Below are 22,949 nucleotides of genomic sequence, written 5' to 3'. Positions count from 1 at the left end.
GGAGAGGGGAAAATTGGGGATGGTCAAGTGGAGGGGAAATGCTCTTTTCTCATGTTTTTTTTTGAGTTTGAGGCTCACAACTTGCAAGAAAACACCTCGAAATTCAACACATCTTGCATCTGATTTATTTCCCCGCCAGGTGAACAACCAGTACTCCCGCCTCCCCATCTCCCTCGCCCAAGGGAAGCTCCAGCTGCAGCAGAAGGGCAGGTCCGTCCTGATTAAAACGGACTTCCTCCTGAAGGTCCTGTACGACTGGGACGACCACTTGGTGGTGAAGATCCCCAGCGTGCTGGCCAACAAAGTGTGCGGGATGTGCGGCAACAGCAACGGCAACCCCCAGGACGATGTTCTCCTGCCCAATGGGGATACGGCCCAGAACACTGTGGATTTGGGCTGGGGGTGGAAGGTGTTGGATGAGAGCAGCGTCTGCTTCGACAGCTGCATCGGCGAGTGCAAGAGGTGCCCACAGGATGAGGCCAAAAAGTACAAGGTGGAGGCGTTGTGCGGGTTGCTCAGTCAAAGCTCAGGGCCCTTCCAGCGCTGCCACGCCGTTATCAACCCCAAAAACTATCTGGACAACTGTGTCTACGACCTCTGTGTCAATGACGGGCTCCATAACAAGCTGTGCCAAGCCCTGAAAGCCTACGCAGATGACTGCCGGGAAGAGGGGATCATTGTTGATGACTGGAGGACGCCGGCGCGTTGTCGTGAGTAGCTCCTGGTTGGCTGAAAATCGTCCCTTTGGGCGAGCGAGGTGCCGTGGTGCTAATTAGGGTGGGCGGAATTAAGGTGAGATGGGGTGGGAACGGGCAGAGAACGGGTATGAAATGGAAATTGCACCAAGGGGGATGGTTGTCCCTCTGAAGTGGGTCACTTTGAATTAGGCTGCATAAAATTGTGAGTTCCATGAAAAGAGGGCTAGAAAAAGTTATTAAGGCAAGTCCCCATGGAGGCTAGCAGAAGACCACGCAAAAAGCCCATAAAACCCACATGGGCTCCCATAAAGTCCATGTAGAAAGACCCTAAAGTCCAAGTGGGCTCCCAAAAGTCCCTGTAGAAGCCCCATGAAATCCATGTGGGCTCCCAAAAGTCCCCGTAGAAGCCCCATAAAGTCCACGTGGGCTCCCAAAAGTCCACGTGGGCTCCCAAAAGTCCACGTAGAAGCCCCATGAAGTCCACATAGAAGCCCCATAGAGTCTACACGGGCTACAGGATGCCCACAAGGGGCTACCAAAAGTCCCTGTAGATACTCTTACCATTCTGCTTCACCTCCTTAATGCCAAGGAGCAACCCACCCATTGCAAACGTGATGTCCCATCCCTTCAACAGCTCTATCCTGCCCGGAGAACAGCAACTACACGTCTTGCGGCAGCACCTGCCCCGCTACCTGCAACAACGCCGCGATGCCGACCGACTGCGGTGCCTCGACCTGCGTGGAGGCCTGCGAGTGCCAGGAGGGCTTCGTGTTGGACGCTGGCAAGTGTATCCCCCAGGCCGAGTGTGGTTGTGTCTTTGAGGGCCGCCTCTACGGCCTCGGCGAGGAGTTTTGGGGTGACAACACCTGCACGAAGCGTTGCGTCTGCGACGCGGCCACGCGGACGGCGGTGTGCCGTAAGGCCAGTTGCCGTGCCCGGGAAGAGTGCCGGGTAGAGCAGGGCATCCAGGATTGCTACCCTACGAGCTATGGGAACTGCACGGCCTACGGCACCACTCACTACAAGGACTTTGACGGCGGGAGGTTCATCTTCCAGGGCACGTGCGTCTATCAGTTCACCGGGTTGTGCAAGAAGACCCAAGACCTGGTGGATTTCCAGGTGCTGGTGCAGAACGGCCAGCACAACAACCAACTTCTGTCCTCCATCGCTCTCGTCAAGGTCAAAGTCTACGGGAAAAGCATTGTGATCAGCAAGAAGGACCCCAACAAAATCACTGTGAGTTTGGCAAATTTTGTTCCATTTCTACATTCACTTCCTGCTCCTCACCCCAGCCTCCTTTTCCCATTTTCACTCTTCCACATTCGTTCCTCATTTTTTTTCCCCCCTGTATTGGATAATGCTGAATATTCTTCTCCAACCATGCTGCTGATATCCAGAGCTACCAGATCTGATTGCCCTGGTAAATTTAATTAATTTTAATCAATTTAGGCAATTAAATCAAGATTTAATTGCCTAAATATTAGGCCTTCATTGAAAGGTCTTCACCTGAACCAGGAGGTCAGTATGTGATAAGCCAAGGCACTGTTTATCTCAAAGATGGTGGGCATCTCTGCTTTGGGGCAGATGATTAGATCTGAAAAGTCTTCTAAATAACGTTTAGATCTAAAAAGTCTTCTAAATAACTTCTAAATAATGAATAATGCTTTAGATGGTGAAATGGTAAAATTGCAGTTATCTGAGGCGGCATGAAAACACAATTTGTCTTTACAGATGGATAGAGATTATTTATTTATTTATTTTTCTTTTGCCCCCAGGTCAACAACCAGTTGGCCAACTTACCGTACCACCACAAGAGGAAGATCTCGGTCTACAGAAGCGCGCAGGACGCGGTGGTGGAGACCGACTTCGGCGTCACCGTCACCTACGACTGGCAGAGCCGAGTCACCGTGGTGGTGCCTGGCACTTACGCGGATGCCCTGTGTGGCCTCTGCGGGAACTACAACGGGGACACGAGCGACGACATGATGATGAAGGACGGTCAAACGACACTAAACCCCGACGCCCTCGGGCAGAGCTGGAAGGTGGCTGACGTCCCGGGTTGCATGGAGCTGTCGAAGGAGCAATGTCCCACCTTGCTGGAGGCCACGAGGCAGCAGGAGGTCGCAGAGAAGGGTTGCGGGCTCATCTCGAAAGTGAACGGGCCCTTCTCAGCCTGCCACGCTCTGGTGGACCCCTTCAAATACGTCCAGAGCTGCGTGCACGATTTTTGCCTCTTCCCAGACCAAGAAGCTGTGGTGTGCCAGCAGATCAGCCACTACGCCGCCACCTGCCAAGCCGCCGGCGTCACCATTGGGAATTGGAGGACGGACGATTTCTGCAGTAAGCTGGGACAATTGGAGGGTTTTTTTGCTTCACAAAGGGTGGTGAGCATCACAGGGAGCCCCAGTCCTGGGAAAAACCCATGTGGGGATGAACCAGAGGTCTCACTCGGTGTTTTATCCCACCCAAAGTCTGGCTTGGACCCATTGTTGTTGTCTACAGCCAATGCACGCCCTCATCCAGCTATACATGATTTGGTCCCAATAAACACCAAATTCTTGGCTAAAATGAGAGTCGAGGCTAATTGCCTGGGTTGCTTAGAGGTCAAAAATTTATAAAATGCACCAAAAATCTGCATTAAGGAAGAGGGACTGGTGTCAAAACTCAATTAGGAACCTAACGTGGCAGCAATTGTGTTGCTTGAGGGAATAATGGGGGAAAAAGTAGATGATTCAGGGGTTTAAGACCCCACCTAAAAGGGTTGAGACCTCCCTTATGGACATCTCTTCCCTCGTGTCCACAGCAAGCAAGAGATGAGATTTAACCACGAAGGAATTGGGTGAAAAAATCCTACTTCTAGCCAACCTCATCTCTGGGCCCAACTCTTTCCAGTTAGAGGAAACCTCTTGGCTCTGTCCCATAATTTCCTTGCTCCTAACAATCCCCCCTTTGTCTTGTGGCAGGTATTTCGTGTCCTGCCAACAGCCACTACGAGCTCTGCTCCCAGAGCTGTAGCCAGATCTGCAGCAGCATTTACACCCCGGTGAAGTGCCCCGAGCGCTGCCGGGAGGACTGCGTGTGCGACGACGGCTTCGCGTTCAGTGGCGATGAGTGCGTCCCCATGGCCCAGTGCGGGTGCCTCTACCAGGACTTCTACTACAAGCTGGGGGAGACTTTCCACCCCACCAAGCAGGAGAAATGCCAGTGCCAGGACAACGGCTCCGTGCTCTGCGAAGAGGTTCCTGACACCGACGAGACCGAGTGCAAAGTTGTCGATGGCGTCACCCAGTGCCAATCCGACGCCCTTGGGACCTGCGTGGTCACCGGTGACCGCAGCTACGTGTCCTTCGACGGGTTGGCCTTCGAAATCCCCGGCGCCTGCTCCTACATCCTCACCGAGACCTGTGCCGGCGACGACAGCGTCCAGTCCTTCGTGGTGAAAATCGAGAAGGATTCCCGGCAGAAAAGGAAAGTCTCCACCGTCCAAGCGTTGTCCGTTGAAGTCTACGGGCTCACGTTGACCATGGCACGAGGCAAGACGGGAACAGTCATGGTAAGGAGGTAGTTGGTGGCCCAACACGGGCGTGAACGTGCTGGTGGCAAAGTCTACAGACTAATGTTGACTTTGGCATCAAGATGGAGGGGACACCCCAATATAGTTGGGCTTCATGCTCAATCTCGCCTTTGGTTGCAAGCTGATGGTAAAGTCTACGGGCTGGTGTTGGCTTGGGCATGAAGCAAGAACTGAACGGTCCAAGTAAGGCCAAATTTGGGGGTTCACCACTTTCTGTGTGCAAACACAAGAGATTCCAATTTTTTTCCTTGATGGGGAGAAGAAAGTACCTTTATGCCCAACAGAAAGCCATTTTCATCCCCACTTCACCTTCCAGTTGCAAACTGGGAGCCATAAATTCATAAAAACACTGGTTGGAAGGTGCCTCCCTCGATGTTTTTTTGCTCCTACCCCCGTAGCCTCCCTCCCTGAGGTCTCACCATGGGATTTCTCTCTCTGTCCCAGGTGGACTCCATACTCTACAACCTCCCGGCCATCCTGAACGAGGGGCAGCTCCAGGTGCACCAACACGGGATGGGCGTCCTCCTTCAGACCAGCTTCGGCCTCGTTGTACACTACGACCTCCTCCACCACGTGAGGGTCACAGCCCCCCAGGGCTACAAGGGCCACCTCTGTGGGCTCTGTGGCAACTACAACGGGCAGCAAGAAGACGATCATCTCCTCCCCGATGGCCACAACGCCCCCGATGTGACCGCTTTCGGCTCGGCCTGGAAAACACCCGAGGTGGCTTGCAGTGACGACTGCTCCAAAGACGACTGCCCGGACTGCACGAAGGAGAAGGAGGAGGTCTTCCAGAAACCCAACTACTGTGGCATCCTCGTGGTCCCTGAGGGCCCCTTTTCGTCCTGCTACAACACCATCAACCCCGCCCCGTATTTCCACGCCTGCGTCCGTGACCTCTGCCTCACCGAAGGCAACACCAACGTCCTCTGCCAGAGCGTCCAGAGCTACGTAGCCACCTGCCAAGACGCTGGCGTCGCCATCGAGGCGTGGAGGAAACCTTCCTTCTGCCGTAAGTGGGGGTCAGAGGTGGGAAACGTCCCCCTTGGTCTGGAATTCACACCCCGTTGGGAGGAATTGAAAGATAAATTCAGAGGGACAGCGTCTTGGCCAAGCGTCTGGAGAGCCGAAGCACCATCAAGGCGTGGGGTGATGCGAATGGTGGTGTTGGGGTGGGATGATGAGGGTGGCATGAAAATATTGGGAAAAGTCGATGTGTTGGGGCATGTTTTGAGTGGGAAGAGACTTGGCAATGCCAATACGATGCATTTTTATTGGCTTTGAGGGTGAATGGAAAAGCCAACGCAAGTATCAATGGGGGTGGGTTTTGGCTCCCCTTGGGGACAAATGGGAAAAGCCAACACAAGCACCATTGGGGTGGATTTTCACCAAAAGTAGGGCTCCACTGTCTCTATCGGGTGCAATCCTGGGCTGCCCAACCTTCAGTTTGGGGACAATCTTCCTTTTTCTTCCAGCCTTGAGTTGCCCGGCCAGCAGCAGCTACTCCTTGTGCACCAACCTCTGCAGCAACAGCTGCGCGGGGCTCGTGGATGCCTCCAAATGCCCCCAAAAATGCACCGAAGGCTGCCGCTGCGATGAAGGATACACCTTTGATGGGAACGCCTGCGTCCCCAAGGACAAATGTGGATGTTTTGTGGAAGGGATTTATTACAAGGTAGTCATGTCTCGAGGCTGGGGGATTTGGGGTTTTCTTAATCAATTTTAGTTGGGTTTTATTCCTCCCGCCTGCATAGCAGCCTAGTGCAAGCGAGAACCTTCAAAGGCAGTGAGCGCATGGCACAAAGCACCTTGCACAAAGAAAAACGCAAAATCTTCCCTCTGCCAAGTGATTCTGCTCCTTGTTATGAAGAAATCTGAGGCATTTTCACGTCTTTTCATCACTTTCCATAAAAGTGCTAGCATAGCCGTGGGTGCCTGCGGATAGATGCGATGCATTCTACAGCTGAAGGTGCTAAATAATAGATTTTTCCTTTAGGGAAGGTGAAAGAAGGCAGATTTTTTTTTTTTCCAGACTCCTTCCTTGCAACAAAAACAAGACTTTCTTCAGCAATTTTGCCTTTTGCAAGCTGTATATTTGCTCCAGTAGATCTCAGTGCATGTTTTCCCCCCTTTTGAGCACATTAAGACCAAAAAAGAGCACTCTTCCATGTCTCAGATGACCTGATTTTTCTCTCTGCAGGAGAACGTGGAAGAAACATTAAGTTCTTGCATTTTCCACATTTTTCTAGATATCTTAGTCACCCAAAATCAGCTTCTCTTGGAGCAAAACTAAATGGATAAACGGAAAGGAGGTGTTTTTTTTCCAAGAGGGAGGCAGTTTTTCTAATTTTCTAACAATGGGGGATTAAGAATCTGGTCCCTGGGTTCCATTTCCATATTTTTATGAATTTACACCTAGTGGTTTGCTCTTCTCATCTCAACATTAACAACCTCTTGCCCTGCAGCCCCGTGAGTCGGTCGTGCAGCACAACTGCCAGTCGAGTTGCATGTGCATCCCCGGCAAGGGCGTGACCTGCGAGAGCCACAGTTGCAGCGATGACGAAAGCTGTGAAATTCGGGACGGGGTCTTGGGTTGCATCAACCAGAGTAAGGAAAAAACGGGGTTGTATGAGCTGGGGGGAAAGGGATCTCTGAGCCAGAGCAGATCCTGGGGCTGGTTGGGATCCGTGGATAAAGGTGCAGGACGAGGTGGGAACCCTACAGCAAGGGGAGATGGAGGCCACGGATCCCATTTCAACACTAAGATGCTCAGAAACGTGGTGGGAGGATTTTGTAGAAATAAAGGGTTTCAGCAAAGCCAACTCTTTGCTTTGGGTCCACCCAAATATCCAATTTTAACCACCTTCTTGAAGGGCAGGAGGGATCTTGGGTAAGGACGGACCCAATCTTGATGCTTTTCCTCATGAAATGGGGGGGAGAGAGAGCTGAAAAGGGGTGGATTTGGGCTCAGGGGTGGATTATTGTGCTCTGATTTGCATCTCAGAGCTGCCAAGCCCCTCTTAAAGCCCAAGGGGGGGAGCAGAGGACGCTTGGTGGACCTCAAAGCCAGTGAAGACGCGTGGTCTGCGTGATGACACGGGACGTGCTCCTCACCAAAACATCCCCCCCAAGGGCATTTCTTCTCCTTCCAGACCCCTGCAAAGCCCTCCAGTGCCGGCCCAAGGAGACGTGCAAATTTGAGGACGGCCAGGCCAAGTGCGTCCCGTCCCTGGTGGCCAGCTGCTGGGGTTGGGGTGACCCCCACTACCACACCTTCGACGGGCTGGATTTCGACTTCCAAGGCACCTGCACCTACACCATGGCCGAATCCTGTGGGAACGACACCAGGTTGGTGCCCTTCAAGGTGGAGGCCAAGAACAACATCCGAGGCGGGCTGAAGTCCGTCTCCTACATCAACTTGGCCAACATTGAGGTCTACGGCCAACAAATCTCCATCCGTCAGAAGGAAGTGGGCAAAATTAGGGTGAGTTGGCTTAAAACGGGCAGGATTGGCTTTTCTCCGTCTCCTTTCTCACCCGTCTCATCCCCGCCTCCTTTCCTACCCATCTCTTCCATCACGGGCAACATCTCCATCAAGGCGACCGTCATTTTTTGGCTGAATCCGTCAAGCCAAAAACGTGAAGTTTTGAAATGTTGGGGTACAAGGGGAATTGCCTGACTCAAACGGGGCAACGTGGGGTGGTTTTCTGCCCCCCGAGGAAGCCAAAAAGTGTGCAAGAAACCTCAGAGCAGGTGGGACACCTCCAGGAGGCCCAACAAAAGTAACTGCACGTGGATGCAAAATAATTGCAGAAAAACTAATTGTAATGCACCTCATCCCTAGGTGAACGGGGTGCTGACCCTGCTCCCGGTGAGCCTGGAGGACGGCAGGATGGAGCTGTTCCAGAGCGGGCTCACCGCCGTGCTGGAGACCGATTTCGGCCTCCGGGTGACGTACGACTGGAACTGGTACCTGCTCATCGAGCTCCCCAGTAGTTACTACAAGCACACCTGCGGCCTCTGCGGCGATTTCAACCTCAAGCCGGAGGACGACGTCCCCCAGCAGAGTGAAAACCTCGTCGCCTCCATCGTGGCTTGGGCCAAAGGCTGGAAAGTCCCCGACGACGACCCGTTTTGCTGGGATTTCTGTGAAGGCGACTGCCCCATGTGCGAGGAGGAGAAGAAGGAGCTGTACAGTGGCAACCAGTACTGTGGCCTGATCAAAAAAAGCTTCCAGGGGCCCTTCAAGGCTTGCCACGAGGTGGTCAAACCCCGGGATTTCTTCCGCAACTGCCTCTACGACGTGTGCATGAGCGACGGGGCGAAAAGCATCCTCTGCAAGGCGCTGGAGGCTTATGCATCCACCTGCAAAAAGCAAGGGGCCGTGGTGCATGACTGGAGGACACCGTCGGGCTGCTGTGAGCAACGGGCTTCCTCCTTGCCCATGCACTTTTGCAAAATAGGGGGAATATCCAGCATGGGATGACGCATGCAAAGTGCTTGGCGTGTTTGCAAGGGGGAATATTTACCCCTGGGGTGGTGCTTGCAAAATAATCGGTGCATTTGCAGGGAGTTATGCATCCAGGGAGGGTTGCTTGCAAAGTGTGCTCGCACAATGCAATATCAGTCCCCAGGAGAACACGTGCAAAGTAGTTGGGGTGCTTGCATGCTGCATGCAGCATCCCCAAATGAGTATTGCACCATGGAAATGCAGTGAGCATTTTGCAGTATCCTCAGGACACCGCATGCAAAGCGCTCGTTGCGTTTGCACGGAGCAATATCCGTCTGCAGGATGCTGCATGCAACGTGCTCCGTGCATTTGCGTGGTGCAATATCTGCAAGCTGTTGCGTGCAAAATGCTTGGTGCATTCACAAGGTGCAATGTTCACCCTTGGGATCTTGCATACAAAATGCTTGGTGCATTCACAAGGTGCAATGCTCACCCTTGGGATCCTGCATGCAAAATGTCCGGTGCATTCACAAGGTGCAATGCTCACCCTTGGGATCTTGCATGCAAAATGCTTGGTGCATTCACAAGGTGCAGTGCTCACCCTTGGGATCTTGCATGCAAAATGCTTGGTGCATTCACAAGGTGCAATGCTCACCCTTGGGATCTTGCATGCAAAATGCTTGGTGCATTCACAAGGTGCAGTGCTCACCCTTGGGATCTTGCATGCAAAATGCTTGGTGCATTCACAAGGTGCAGTGCTCACCCTTGGGATCTTGCATGCAAAATGCCCGGTGCACGTAACGCTTTGCAATGCATGCAACCTCGCTGCATTTTCACCCACCCCTCAGCCAATTGCCCCCCCTTTCTCCTGCAGCATTACCCTGCCCGGAAAACAGCCACTACGAAGCTTGTGGCAACGCCTGCCCGGCCACCTGCACCAACCGGGACGCGCCCTCCTCTTGCACCCAGCCCTGTGTGGAGACCTGTGCTTGCAACCCGGGCTACGTCCTCAGCGGCGGCCAGTGCGTGGCGGTGGCCGACTGCGGTTGCACCCGCGACGGCCGCTACTACCAAGCCGGCGAGGAGTTTTGGGACGACGAGACCTGCCATTCCCGGTGCAGGTGCGACCCGATTTTGGGCATGGTGGTGTGCCAGGAGGCCAGCTGCAAGGCGGGCGAGCAGTGCGCCGTGGTGAAGGGCGTGCGGCGCTGCGTGGCCAAGGGCCGCTCCGTCTGCGTGGCCACCGGGGACCCCCACTACACCACCTTCGACGGGCGCCGCTACGACTTCATGGGCACCTGCGTCTACCAGTTCGCTGCCCTCTGCTCCGAAGACCCCACCCTTGTCCCCTTCGTGGTCACGGTGGAGAACAACAACCGGGGCAGCCGCGTGGTCTCCTACACCAAGGAGGTCACCTTGAAGGTCTACAACATGACCCTCAGCCTCAGCCAAGCAGACCCCCAGAAGCTCAAGGTAGGGAGGGGGAGAGGCATCCAGTCGCAGCAAGGCATCTGGTTGGGTCGCAAGCTCCTTGCGTGGCACCGGGGCAGCTTGCGGGCTCCTTGTGCGGTGTCCAGTTGGGTTGCAAGGTTGTAGAAATCCAACTAGACGTCATACAAGCCCGTTGCGTGGCATCCAGTTGGGTTGCAAGCTCGTTGTATGGCGTGTGGATGAGTAGCAAGGGCATTGGGAGACATCTAGTTGGGTGTCAAGGGCGTTGGGAGACATCTAGTTGGGTGTCAAGGGCGTTGGGAGAAGTCCAGTTGGGTGTCAAGGGTGTTGGGAGACGTCTAGTTGGGTGTCAAGGGCGTTGGAAGACGTCTAGTTGGGTGTCAAGGGCGTTGGGAGAAGTCCACTTGGTTGTCAAGGGCATTGGGAGACGTCTAGTTGGGTGTCAAAGTCTTTGGGAGACGTCTAGTTGGGTGTCAAGGGTGTTGGGAGAAGATTGGTTGGATGTCAAGGGCGTTGGGACAAGTCTAGTTGGGTGTCAAGGGCGTTGGGAGACGTCTAGTTGGGTGTCAAAGTCTTTGGGAGACGTCTAGTTGGGTGTCAAGGGTGTTGGGAGAAGATTGGTTGGATGTCAAGGGCGTTGGGACAAGTCTAGTTGGGTGTCAAGGGTGTCAGGAGCCAACTGGCCATGGTTGCACGGCGTCCAATTGAATTGCGAGGTCATCATGAGCCATCCAGTTGCATTTCAAGCCCGTTCCACGACATCTGGGCGGGCTGCACGCCCCTGGCGCGGCGTCCTCCTGCCCTTCCTCTCCCCCTTCCAGGTCAACGGGATCCTGGTGGACCTGCCCTTCAGCCACGGCACCCAGCTCCGCGCCTACATCAGCGGCGTCCACGGCTTCATCAAGACCGACTTCGACGTCATCGTCACCTTCGACTGGCACAGCTACGCCAGGGTCATCCTCCCCAGCACCTACTCGCGCTCCGTCTGCGGGCTCTGCGGCAACGCCGACGGGAACCCCGAGGACGACTTCGCGTTGCCCAACGGCACCTCGGTCACCGACGAGGTCCAATTCGCCGACGCCTGGAAGGTGGCCGACGTCCCCGGCTGCTCGGCCGGCTGCACCAAGGATTGCCAAGTCTGCACCGAGGCGGAGAAGCGCGCCTACCGCGGCGACAAGCACTGCGGGGTCCTGGTGAAGAAGCAAGGCCCCTTCGCCGCCTGTCACGGCGCCATCGACCCGGCTCCCTACTTCGACGACTGCCTCTTCGACACCTGCCTCTACAAGGGGCACCAGGAAACCGTCTGCCGCGCCGTCAGCGCCTACGTCACCGCCTGCCAGAGCCAGGGGATTCGCGTCGAGCCGTGGCGCACGGCCGCCTTCTGCAGTACGTGGGGATCGGGGCGGGGAGATCCGCTGGGGTTGCACTGCGGGGGTTGCAAGGAGGCTTTGGGGTGTGCATGCACGGAGGGATTTGGGTTTGCTTGGAGGAATTGGGGTGTGCATGCATGGAGGGGTTTGGGTTTGCATGGAGGAATTGGGGTGTGCATGCACGGAGGGGTTTGGGTTTGCATGGAGGGATTTGGGTTTTCATGGAGGAATTGGGGTGTGCATGCACGGAGGGATTTGGGTTTGCTTGGAGGAATTGGGGTGTGCATGCATGGAGGGGTTTGGGTTTGCATGGAGGAATTGGGGTGTGCATGCACGGAGGGGTTTGGGTTTGCATGGAGGGATTTGGGTTTTCATGGAGGAATTGGGGTGTGCATGCACGGAGGGATTTGGGTTTGCACGGAGGAATTGGGGTGTGCATGCACGGAGGGGTTTGGGTTTGCATGGAGGAATTGGGGAGTGCATGCAGAGGGATTTGGGTTTGCATGGAGGCTTTGGGGTGTGCATGCACGGAGGGATTTGGGTTTGCATGGAGGAATTGGGGTGTGCATGCACGGAGGGATTTGGGTTTGCACGGAGGAATTGGGGTGTGCATGCACGGAGGGGTTTGGATTTGCAAGGAGGAATTGGGGTGTGCATGCACGGAGGGGTTTGGGTTTGCAAGGAGGAATTGGGGTGTGCATGCATGGAGGGGGTTGGGTTTGCATGGAGGAATTGGGGTTTGCATGCATGGAGGGATTTGGGTTTGCATGGAAGAATTTGGGTTTGCTTGGAGGAATTGGGGTGTGCATGCATGGAGGGATTTGGGTTTGCATGGAGGGATTTGGGTTTGCTTGGAGGAATTGGGGTGTGCATGCACGGAGGGGTTTGGGTTTGCATGGAAGAATTTGGGTTTGCTTGGAGGAATTGGGGTGTGCATGCATGGAGGGATTTGGGTTTGCATGGAGGGATTTGGGTTTGCTTGGAGGAATTGGGGTGTGCATGCATGGAGGGGTTTGGGTTTCCATGCACAAAGGGATTTGGGGTCTACATGAAAAGTCTGGGTTTTGCATGCATGATTTGGGCATGATTTCTACAGGATTTGGGAATTGCGGGAAGGGATTTGGGGTCACGTTTCTGCAGGGTTTTGGAATTGCAGGAAGGGATTTGGGGTCACATTTCTGCAAGGTTTAGGGATTGCAGGAAGGTTTTGGGGCTTGCATTTTTGCAGGAGTTTGGAATTGCAGGAAGCGATCTGGGATTGCATTTCTGGAATGTTTTGGAATTGCAAAAAGGGATTTGGGTCTCACATTTCTGCAGGGTTTTGGAATTGCAGGAAGGGATTTGGGTTTGCATTTCTGCAGGGTTCAGGGACTGCAGGAAGGGATTTGGGCTCACATTTCTGCAAGGTTTAGGGTTTGCAGGAGGGGATTCGGGGCTTGCATTTTTGCATGGTTTTGGAATTGCAGGAAGGGATTTGTGGTCACATTTCTGCAGGGATTTGGAATTGCAGGAAGAGATCTGGGGTCACATTTTTGCAGGGTTCAGGAATGAAGGAAGGGATTTGGGTTTGCATTTCTGCAATGTTTTGGAATTGCAAGGAGGGATTTGAGATTCACATCTCTGCAGGGTTTGGGGATTGCAGGAAGGAATTTGGGCCCACATCTCTGCAGGATTCCGGGGATTGCAGGGAGGGCTTTGAGCACAGACAAACGTGAGACCCTGCACCCGTTTTGCCCCCCACTTTGCAGGTCCCGTCTGCCCCCCGAACCAACACTACGAGCTCTGCGGCTCCTCCTGCCCGGCCACGTGCCAGGGCCAGACGGAGGACGAAGGCTGCGACGAGTCGTCCCCGTGCACCGAGGGCTGCTTCTGCGACGCCGGCTTCTTGCAGAGCGGCGACCGCTGCGTCCCCCTGGCCCGCTGCGGCTGCTTGCACGACGGCCGCTACTACCAGCGGGGCGAGGACTTCTTCTCCTGCCCCCGCTGCAGCCAGCGCTGCACCTGCAAAGGGGACGGGGAGGTGGAGTGCAAAGAGGCGAGCTGCGGCGAGGGCGAGACGTGCACGGTGCAGGACGGGGTGCGGGGCTGCTACCCCAGCAGCTGCGGGCGCTGCGAGGTGCTGGGCGCCGCGTCTTTCCGCACCTTGGACGGGCGCACGCTGCGTTTTGCTGGCTCCTGCACCTACACCCTGGCGGCGGCCGAGGACGCGGGTCCCGAGGTGGAGCTGGTGCCCTTCATGGTGCGGGTGCAGAAGGATCACAGGGGGCCGGAGCCGCTCACCCAGCAGCTGCTGATCACCGTGCACGGCGTCACCATCAGCATGAGCCGGGGGAAGCAGTGGGAGGTGAAGGTGAGGGGCCGGGGGTTGGTGCAAGGGGTCCGTGAGCCCCCGAGGGTGCTGCTTGGGCTCCTGCCGCCCTGTCGTGGTCATGCGTGCACCCAAAGGTGCTGCTTGGAGGTGGAGAACTTGTGCATCTTGTTGCAGTGCTCTTGCAGCCCTGTTCTGGGTGCAACCCCGTTTCAGGCTACAGAGCACGCAAACCCCATTTTAGATGCAAACTCCCTTTTAAATAAAAATCTGTTTTAAATGCAAACCCCATTTTAGTTGCAGAGCAGAGCATGCAACTTCCCCTTTAGCTGCAACCCCATTTCGGCTTGCAAAGCGTGCAAATGGGGCTTGCATTTAAAATTTTGTGATTCCATGGGGTTTTAGGTTGCAGAGCATGCAAATCTCACTTCAGCTGCAACCCTATTTCAGGTTGCAGAGGACGCAAACCCTCCATTTGGAATGCAACCTCCCTTTTAAATGCAAATCTGTTTTAAATGCAAACCCCATTTCAGGTTGCAGGGCGGAGCATGCAACCCTCCCTTTCGCTGCAACCCCATTTCGGGTTGCAAAGCGTGCAAACGGGGCTTGCATTTAAAACATTTAAAATTTTGTGATTCTGTGGGGTTTTAGGTCACAGAGCAAGCAATCCCCACTTTAGCTGCAACCCCATTTCAGGCTGCAGAGCACACAAACCCCATTTTAGATGCAAACTCCCTTTTAAATGCAAATCTGTTTTAAATGCAAACCCCATTTCAGTTGCAGAGCACGCAATCCTCTCTTTCCCTGCAACCCCACTTCAGGCTGCAGAGGGCACGAACCCCATTTTAAATGCAAACCCTACTTCCAACGCAACCCAAACTTTCCCTGCAACCCCATTTCAAGTTGCAGACCGCCCCCCAAACCCCCTCAACCCCCCGGGATGCCCACCCTGACGCCCCCTTTTCTCCCCTTCCCCATTTGCAGGTGGACGGCGAGCGGCACCTCCTGCCCCTGACGCTGGCGGGGGGCGCGGTGACGGTGACGCAGGAGGGGGCCCACCAGGTGCTGCGGGCGCAGGGGGGGCTCAAGCTGCTCTACGACACCGTCTCCTACGTCCTGCTCACCCTCCCCGCCTCCTACCGCCACCACACCGGCGGCCTCTGCGGCAACTTCGACGGCGACGCCGCCAACGACGCCGCCGACCCGGAGGAGCTGGGGAGCAGCTGGGGCATCCCCGTCCGGGGTTGCACGCACGGCTCGCAGCCGGAACCCTGTCCCCAAAGCAAACCCGAGCTCTGCAGCTTGCTGGAGGACGAGACGGGGCCCTTCGGGGGGTGCCACAAGGTGGTGGCGCCCTGGGAGCACGCGGCTAGCTGCGCGCAGGAGGGCTGCGGCAAGGCGGGCGGCGCGGAGCTGTGCAGGGTCTTGCAGGCCTACGCCGCCGCCTGCCAGGCCGCCGGCGGGGAGCTGCAGGAGTGGAGGGAGGCAGCCAAGTGCCGTGAGTGGGCGTGGGGGGAGGCGGGGAGGCGGTTCGGCAAAGGGGGGAGCTGGTGCATGCAGCAGTTGTTTCGTCCCCTGGTTTGCACGCCGTTGCATGCAGAGGTTCTGCGGTTTGCACATGGTTGCATGCACTCTTCCTGCTGAGTTTGCATGCAATTGAAAGTGCCAGTTTTGCAGAGTTTGCACACCGTTGCATTAAGCAGTTTTGCAGAGTTTGCACATGGTCGCATGCACCAGTGCTTGCATATTTATTTTTCTTTTTTTCCCATGCCAGCAGCTGCATGCAGCAGCAGCCTAGTTCCCTGGTTTGCATGCCATTGCATGCAGAGGTTCTGCGGTTTGCACATGGTTGCATGCCCTTTTTTGTGCAGAGGTTGCATGCACCAATTTGGCAGAGTTTGCATGCCAACACGTGTTCTGCAGAATTTGCACGTGATTGCATGTACTTGCTCTGCAGAGTTTGCATGCAATTGAACGCACCAGTTCTGTGAAGTTTGCACACAGTTGTGTGCAGCAGTTTTGCAGAGTTTGCACGTCGTTGCATGCACCAGTGCTTGTTTGTTTTGTTGTTTTTTTCCCTGTGCCAGCAGCTGCATGCAGCAGCAGCTTAGTTCCCTGGTTCGCACGCCATTGCATGCAGAGGTTCTGCAGTTTGCACATGGTTGCATGCACTTTTTCCCTGCAGAGCTTGCATGCAGTTGCATGTGCCAATTTGGCAGAGTTTGCATGCCATCATATACACTTGTTCTGCAGAATTTGCACGTGATTGCATGTACTTGTTCTGCAGAGTTTGCATGCAATTGAACGCACCAGTTCTGTGGAGTTTGCACACAGTTGCATGCACCAGATCTGCAGAGTTTGCAAATTATTGCATGCACTTCTTCTGCCGAGTTTGTGTGCAGTTGCATGCAGCAGTTTTGCAGAGTTTGCACACAGTTGCATGCACCAGTGCTTGTGTTTTTTTTTTTTCCATGCCAGCAGCTGCATGCAGCAGCAGTTTAATTCCACAGTTTGCACGTAGTTCTGCAGAGTTTTCACACCATTATCTGCAGAGACACTTGCATTTTTCTAAGAATGTGAGCAGTTGCATGCAGCAACAGCTTGGTGCCACATTTTGCACGCATTACCGTGCAGCAATGCTTGCATATTTTAGTGCCAGCAGTTGCATGCAGCAGCAGTTTGGTTCTGCAGGGCTTGCAAGCAGTTGCATGCAGCAGTGACTGCATTTTTGCACGGGTCAAACCACTTGCAGGGGTTCCTGTTTGCAAGCAGCAGTGTCAAATGTCTGCAAGTGAGGAAGTGTTTGCATGCAGCAATGTAAATTTACTTTTGCTGATTTTTTGCATGGGGAAGCAAACGCATGCAGCAATTTTAAATCGTCACGAGGGGTCGAGCAGCTGCATGCTGCAGTCCTTTAGGCCTTGCAAACTTTTGCAAGGGGGAAAAAGGTGGCTGCGTCAACAATTTGTTGGTATATGGAAAAATTTGCAGAGGGAAAACACCTTGCATGGAATTTGGGGGAAGCTTTTGCTAGGGAGGAGCAGCCTGCACGCAGCCCCGTCTTTTGGGCACGAACAAATCTTGCAACACATTTGGGTGCTTTTGTGGGGGGAGAGGAAGAAAATAAGCAAAAAATGGCAAATTTTGGAGCTTTTCTTTCTGCTTTTCCCCCCGCCAGCTCTCTCCTGCCCTCCCGACAGCCACTACGAGCTCTGTGCCCGCACTTGTGACCAGACGTGCGCCAGCCTCTCCGCTGGCAGCAGCTGCACCAGCAAGTGCTTCGAGGGCTGCCAGTGCGACGAGGGCTTCGTCTTCAACGGGGGCGAGTGCGTCCCCATGGAGTCCTGTGGGTGCATGCACCGCGGCCGCTTCTTCGAGGTGGGTGCTGCTGGGCGCTCGAACGGGCGGCTTTGCACCTTTGTAGGTGCTGTGGGTGCTTGCAGCCTTGCAAAGGGAGTGGTGCAGCATTGCACGCCCTGTGGGTGCTTGCATTTTGCACCGGCAGCTTTGCACCACTGTGGGTGTTTGCAGCCTTTGCAAGGCAGAACCCCATTGCATGCTGCATTTCTTGCCTGTTCTCTGCACCTTTTGCAAGGCAGAACCCTGTTGCATGCAGCTTTTTTCCATTTTTGCACCCTTAGCAAGCCAGAACCCCATTGCATGCTGCATTTCTTTCCTTTTCTTTGCAACCTTTGCAAGTCAGAACCCCGTTGCATGCAGCTTTTTTCCATTTTTTGCACCCTTTGCAAAGGAAAAATTTTATTTGCATGCATCTTTCTCCCACTTTTGCACCCTTTACAAGGCAGAACCCCATTGCATACTGCATTTCTTTCATTTTCTTTGCAATTTTTGCAAGGCAGAACCCTATTGCATGCAGCTTTTTTTTTTTCACCCTTTGCAAGGGGAAAAACTGTTTGCATGCATCTTTCTCCCATTTTTGCACCCTTTACAAGGCAGAACCCCATTGCATGCTGCATTTATTTCCTTTTCTCTGCACCTGTAGCAAGTCAGAACCCTGTTGCATGCAGCTTTTTTCCATTTTTTTCACTCTTTACAAGGGGAAAAACTGCTTGCATGCATCTTTCTTCCATTTTTGCACCCTTTACAAGGCAGAACCCCTCTGCATACTGCGTTTCTTTCATTTTCTTTGCAATTTTTGCAAGTCAGAACCCTGTTGCATGCAGCTTTTTTCCATTTTTTCACCCTTTGCAAAGGAAAAATTTTGTTTGCATGCATCTTTCTCCCATTTTTGCACCCTTTACAAGGCAGAACCCCATTGCATGCTGCATTTATTTCCTTTTCTCTGCACCCTTAGCAAGTCAGAACCCTGTTGCATGCAGCTTTTTTCCATTTTTGCACCCTTTGCTAAGGAAAAAATTTGCTTACATGCAACTTTCTCCCATTTTTACACCCTTAGCAAGTCAGAACCCTGTTGCATGCAGCTTTGTTCTATTTTTGCACCCTTTGCAAAGGAAAAAATTTGTTTGCATGCATCTTTCTCCCATTTTTGCACCCATAACAAGGCAGAACCCCATTGCATACTGCATTTATTTCCTTTTCTCTGCACCCTTAGCAAGTCAGAACCCTGTTGCATGCAGCTTTTTTCCATTTTTGCACCCTTTGCTAAGGAAAAAATTTGCTTGCATGCAGCTTTCTCCCATTTTTACACCCTTAGCAAGCCAGAACCCTGTAGCATGCATCTTCTTTTCATTTTTTTTCACTCTTTTCAAGGGCAAAAACTGCTTGCACGCATCTTTCTCCCATTTTTGCACCCATAGCAAGGCAGAACCCCGTCGCGTGCTGCATTTTCAGCCCCCCCAAAAGGATTTTACCACCCTAACTGCCCCCTTCCCACCCCGCAGATCGCCGAGACCATCCTCTCCGCCGACTGCAGCGAGAGCTGCACGTGCCGGGCGGCGGGCGGCATGCTGTGCCAACCGGCCGGCTGCCCCTTCGGCCAAGTCTGCGGCACGCGCGACGGCGTCCGCGGGTGCGTGGAGCAGCCCGGCCGTTGCACCCTGGTCCCCGCCACCCGTTTCGCCTCCTTCGACGGGGCCACCGGAGCCACCATGGCCATTGGCAACTACGTGGTGACCTCGCTTTGCAACCCCGGCCATCCCCAGTGGTTCCGGCTCTTGGTTGACGTCGGGGAGGTTGAGGACCGGCCGGTCGTGGTGGCCCTCCACTTCTTCGGTGGTTCGTCTTTCATCACCATCAAGAGGGACAAGAAGATTTGGGTAGGTTGAATCCACCCCAAAAATCCCCTGCTGTCAGCCCGGCCCTTCATTGGAACCAAATTTGGTGGGTTTTCCATCAATATTTTGCACGGGGCACCGGTTTCGTGCAAGGCTTCATCCTGCCGTCATCAGGAGATCTTCATCCTTCAGCTCATCCCTTCGTTTTAACCCAAATTTCCTTCTTTCCACCAATTTATTCCAGGAGAAACACCCATGGGTGCCATTCTTCATCCCACCATCATCGCAAGATGGTCATGTATTGGCCTGTCCCTCAATTTTAACCAAAACCATATTTTTTTTCATTGGTTTATTGCAAGAGAAGGACACCCATGTGTTGTTCTTCATCCCACCATCATGGGATTGCCACGCAGCTCTGTTGCCCTTAATTTTTCCCAAAATCACTTTCTTTCCTCCAATTTATAGCAGAGGAAACACCCATGGGTGCCATCCTTCACCACAAGATGTCCATGAGTTGGTTTGTCCCTCCATTTTAACCAAATCAATGTCTTTTTCCACCAATATTGCAAGTGAAGGACCCCCACATTTTTGTCCTTCATCCCACCACCAAGAGATCTCCATGCAGCTGCCCAGCCCTTTATTTTGACCCAAAATGCCTTTTTTTTTCCACCAATTTGGGGGGCCTGGCCTCCATCCCGGCCAAAATCTCCGACTGGTTGACCATTTTTGAGGCCAAGAACACCACAGAACTCAACTAAACCCCCTCAAATTTGAGGGATTTCACCCTATTTTAGGCTCCCCAAGAATGGTGGGATGGAAAACCAATTCCCCAACTCTTTCTCCCCAAAATTTGAGGTTAACTCATGGAGGCGTTGTGTTCTACCTGCTTCTCTCTCCTTCAGGTCAACGGGGTCCCAGCCTCCATCCCGGCTGAAATCTCTGACCGGTTGACCATTTTTGAGGCCAAGAACACCACATGACTCAACTAAAAGCCCTCAAATCAAGGGATTTCACCCCATTTTAGGCTCCCCCTCTATAATAGAGTGGAAGAACCAATTCCCCAACTATTTCTCCCCAAAATTTGAGGTTAATTCATTGAGGTGTTGTGTTCTACCCCCTTCTCTCTCCTTCAGGTCAACGGGGTCCCGGCCTCCATCTTGGCCGAAATCTCCAACTGGTTGACCTTTTTTGAGGCCAAAAACACCAAATAACTTAACTAAACCCCATCAAATTTAAGAGATTTCACCCTATTTTAGGCTCCCCAAGAATGGTGGGGAGGGTAAACCATTTCCCCAACTATTTCTCCCCAAAATTTGAGGTTAACCCATTGAGGTGTTGTGTTCTACCCCCTTCTCTCTCCTTCAGGTCAACGGGGTCCCGGCCTCCATCTTGGCCGAAATCTCCGACCGGTTGACCATTTTTGAGGCCAAAAACACCACATAACTCAACTAAACCCCCTCAAATTTAAGGGATTTCACCCTATTTTAGGCTCCCCAAGAATGGTGGGATGGAAAACCAATTTCCTATCCATTTCTTCCCAAAATTTGAGGTTAACTCATGGAGGCGTTGTGTTCTACCCTCTTCTCTCTCCTTCAGGTCAACGGGGTCCCGGCCTCCATCTTGGCCGAAATCTCTGACCGGTTGACCATTTTTGAGGCCAAGAACACCACATGACTCAACTAAAAGCCCTCAAATCAAGGGATTTCACCCTATTTTAGGTTCCCCAACTATAATAGAGTGGAAGAACCAATTCCCCATCTATATCTCCCCAAAATTTGAGGTTAACCCATTGAGGCGTTGTGTTCTACCCGCTTCTCTCTCCTTCAGGTCAACGGGGTCCCGGCCTCCATCTTGGCCGAAATCTCCAACTGGTTGACCTTTTTTGAGGCCAAAAACACCAAATAACTTAACTAACCCCCATCAAATTTGAGGGATTTCACCCTATTTTAGGCTCCCCAAGAATGGTGGGGAGGGAAAACCAATTTCCTATCCATTTCTTCCCAAAATTTGAGGTTAATTCATTGAGGCGTTGTGTTCTACCCGCTTCTCTCTCCTTCAGGTCAACGGGGTCCCGGCCTCCATCTTGGCCGAAATCTCTGACCGGTTGACCATTTTTGAGGCCAAGAACACCACATGACTCAACTAAAAGCCCTCAAATCAAGCGATTTCACCCCATTTTAGGCTCCCCCTCTATAATAGAGTGGAAGAACCAATTCCCCAACTATTTCTCCCCAAAATTTGAGGTTAACCCATGGAGGCGTTGTGTTCTACCCCCTTCTCTCTCCTTCAGGTCAACGGGGTCCCGGCCTCCATCCCGGCCGAAATCTCCGGCCAGTTGACCGTCTACGAGTCCGAGAACACCGTGTGGCTCTCCCAAAAATCCGCCGTCCTCATCGGCCTCAGCCCCGCCGGCGAGGTGACGGTGACGGTCCCCAAGGAGATGAGCAAGCTCCTCTGCGGCCTGTGCGGCAACTACGACGCCGACGCGGCCAACGACCTCCGTGGCCCCGATGGGGGTTTGGTGGCCAACATGGCGGCGGCCATGAAGGCCTGGAGAGCGCCCGACTTCACCCACGTGAGCGTCCCCCACGGGTGACAACGCTGGGAGGCTTTTTTTGGGGAGATTCGGGGTGATATTGGTAGTGTTTGGTTGCGGCCTTGTAGGCCGCAGTGCCGCCATCTTGGAGAAGGGCCCATGAGTTGGTCAAAACCCTTCAGATTAACCAAAATTGTCCTTTTTTTTCTACAAATTTTTGTAGAAGGAAGTAGCAACAGGAGTTGTCCTTCATCCCACCATCATCCTCACCCTTCAGATGAACCAAAACTGCCTTTTTTCCCTCAATTTGCTGCAAGGGAAGTCCATAGAACTGCCATCCTCCACCCCTTATCACCAAAAGATATCCATGCAAAATTAACCAAAACTGTCTTTTTTTCCCCCACCATTTTCATGGAAGGGAAGCACCCAGGTGGGCTGCCCTCACCAGGAGGCGCCAACCCCTTCATTTTGACCATAATTGTTTGTTTTTCCCCCAGTTTCAAGCACGGCAGATACCCATGGGTATTGCCAATAGCCCGCTGTTCATCAGCCTATCCCTTCAGATTTACCAAAATTGGCTTTTTTCCATCAGTTTCACACAAAAGAAGCAGTTGTCAGTTATCCTGCTAGCAGCAGTCGGTCTTCATATGTCAGCTCATCCCTTCAGATTAACCCAAAATCACCTTTTTCTCCCCATAAATTTAACACAAGGAGAACCCCCACAGACTGTAGACCATATTAACCAAAATCCTATTTTCTCCCCCCAGAATCAAGCCCTTTGGGGTTTGCAATGAATGGCTTGGTTCATCAGCACCAAAAGGGGGAGAAACGGGGGGGAAGAGCCTAAACTGAGGGCGGGGGGGGGGGGGGGGAAATAAAAAGAGGAGAAAAAGAAAGAGAAAAGGGAGTAAAAAACTGAAAATGAGCAAAAGAACTGAAAAAGGGGTTAATTAATGTGGATTTTTCTCTTTTTTTTTTTTTTTTAACCCAGTGACGCAGAGAGACAGAAATGTCACGCCTTGCCCCTGAGGCCACAGCGTAACAAAAAGCCGGCTTTTAACCCAAACCAGGCCTTTTTCTCCCCAGAACTACAGGGTTTTGTTTTTGCAATAAAATGGCTGAAATTAAGGAGAAAAAAAAAAAAAAAAAAAAGTGTTTTTTTTTTTTAAAAAAAGGGGCAGGCTTAGGGTAAAAGGGGGTTGGGTGGGGGGGGGGGGGGGGGACCGGATGCCTGGATCCCATGGGTGGGGGGGGGGGGACCCGGATGCCTGGGTCCCCTGCCAGCCCTTTGGTGCCCCAGGCACCTCCTGTCCCCCCCCCGAGGTGTCCCCGTTCCCCCCCCTCAGTCAATATTTCCCGTCACGGC

The 22,949-nt window shown here is 53.3% G+C and overlaps 1 protein-coding gene across 2 annotated transcripts in view; it reads left to right on the top strand.

Moving 5' to 3' along the window:
* The window catches only part of LOC309889334 (IgGFc-binding protein-like), a 28,449-nt gene extending 5,735 nt beyond the window's left edge, over nt 1-22,714 (top strand). For both annotated transcript variants that reach the window (XM_082782107.1, XM_082782108.1), the window contains exons 5-21: nt 140-710; nt 1,333-1,934; nt 2,474-3,038; nt 3,662-4,251; nt 4,717-5,284; nt 5,748-5,947; nt 6,738-6,879; nt 7,425-7,756; nt 8,117-8,690; nt 9,597-10,195; nt 10,996-11,560; nt 13,293-13,894; nt 14,837-15,350; nt 17,031-17,230; nt 18,715-19,089; nt 21,338-21,622; nt 22,575-22,714. In XM_082782107.1, coding sequence (XP_082638233.1) covers nt 140-710; nt 1,333-1,934; nt 2,474-3,038; nt 3,662-4,251; nt 4,717-5,284; nt 5,748-5,947; nt 6,738-6,879; nt 7,425-7,756; nt 8,117-8,690; nt 9,597-10,195; nt 10,996-11,560; nt 13,293-13,894; nt 14,837-15,350; nt 17,031-17,230; nt 18,715-19,089; nt 21,338-21,622; nt 22,575-22,577 — 7,287 coding nt within the window. In that variant the 3' untranslated portion in view covers nt 22,578-22,714. The remainder of the gene's footprint in view (nt 1-139; nt 711-1,332; nt 1,935-2,473; nt 3,039-3,661; nt 4,252-4,716; nt 5,285-5,747; nt 5,948-6,737; nt 6,880-7,424; nt 7,757-8,116; nt 8,691-9,596; nt 10,196-10,995; nt 11,561-13,292; nt 13,895-14,836; nt 15,351-17,030; nt 17,231-18,714; nt 19,090-21,337; nt 21,623-22,574) is intronic.
* The last annotated feature ends 235 nt before the right edge of the window (nt 22,715-22,949 follow it).

This window comes from Aythya marila (assembly GCF_965140915.1).
Source record: "Aythya marila genome assembly, chromosome: 36".
Lineage (NCBI taxonomy): Eukaryota > Metazoa > Chordata > Aves > Anseriformes > Anatidae > Aythya > Aythya marila.
The sequence above is the reverse complement of the archived record's forward strand: the minus strand, read 5'-3'. Positions and strand labels throughout refer to the sequence as shown.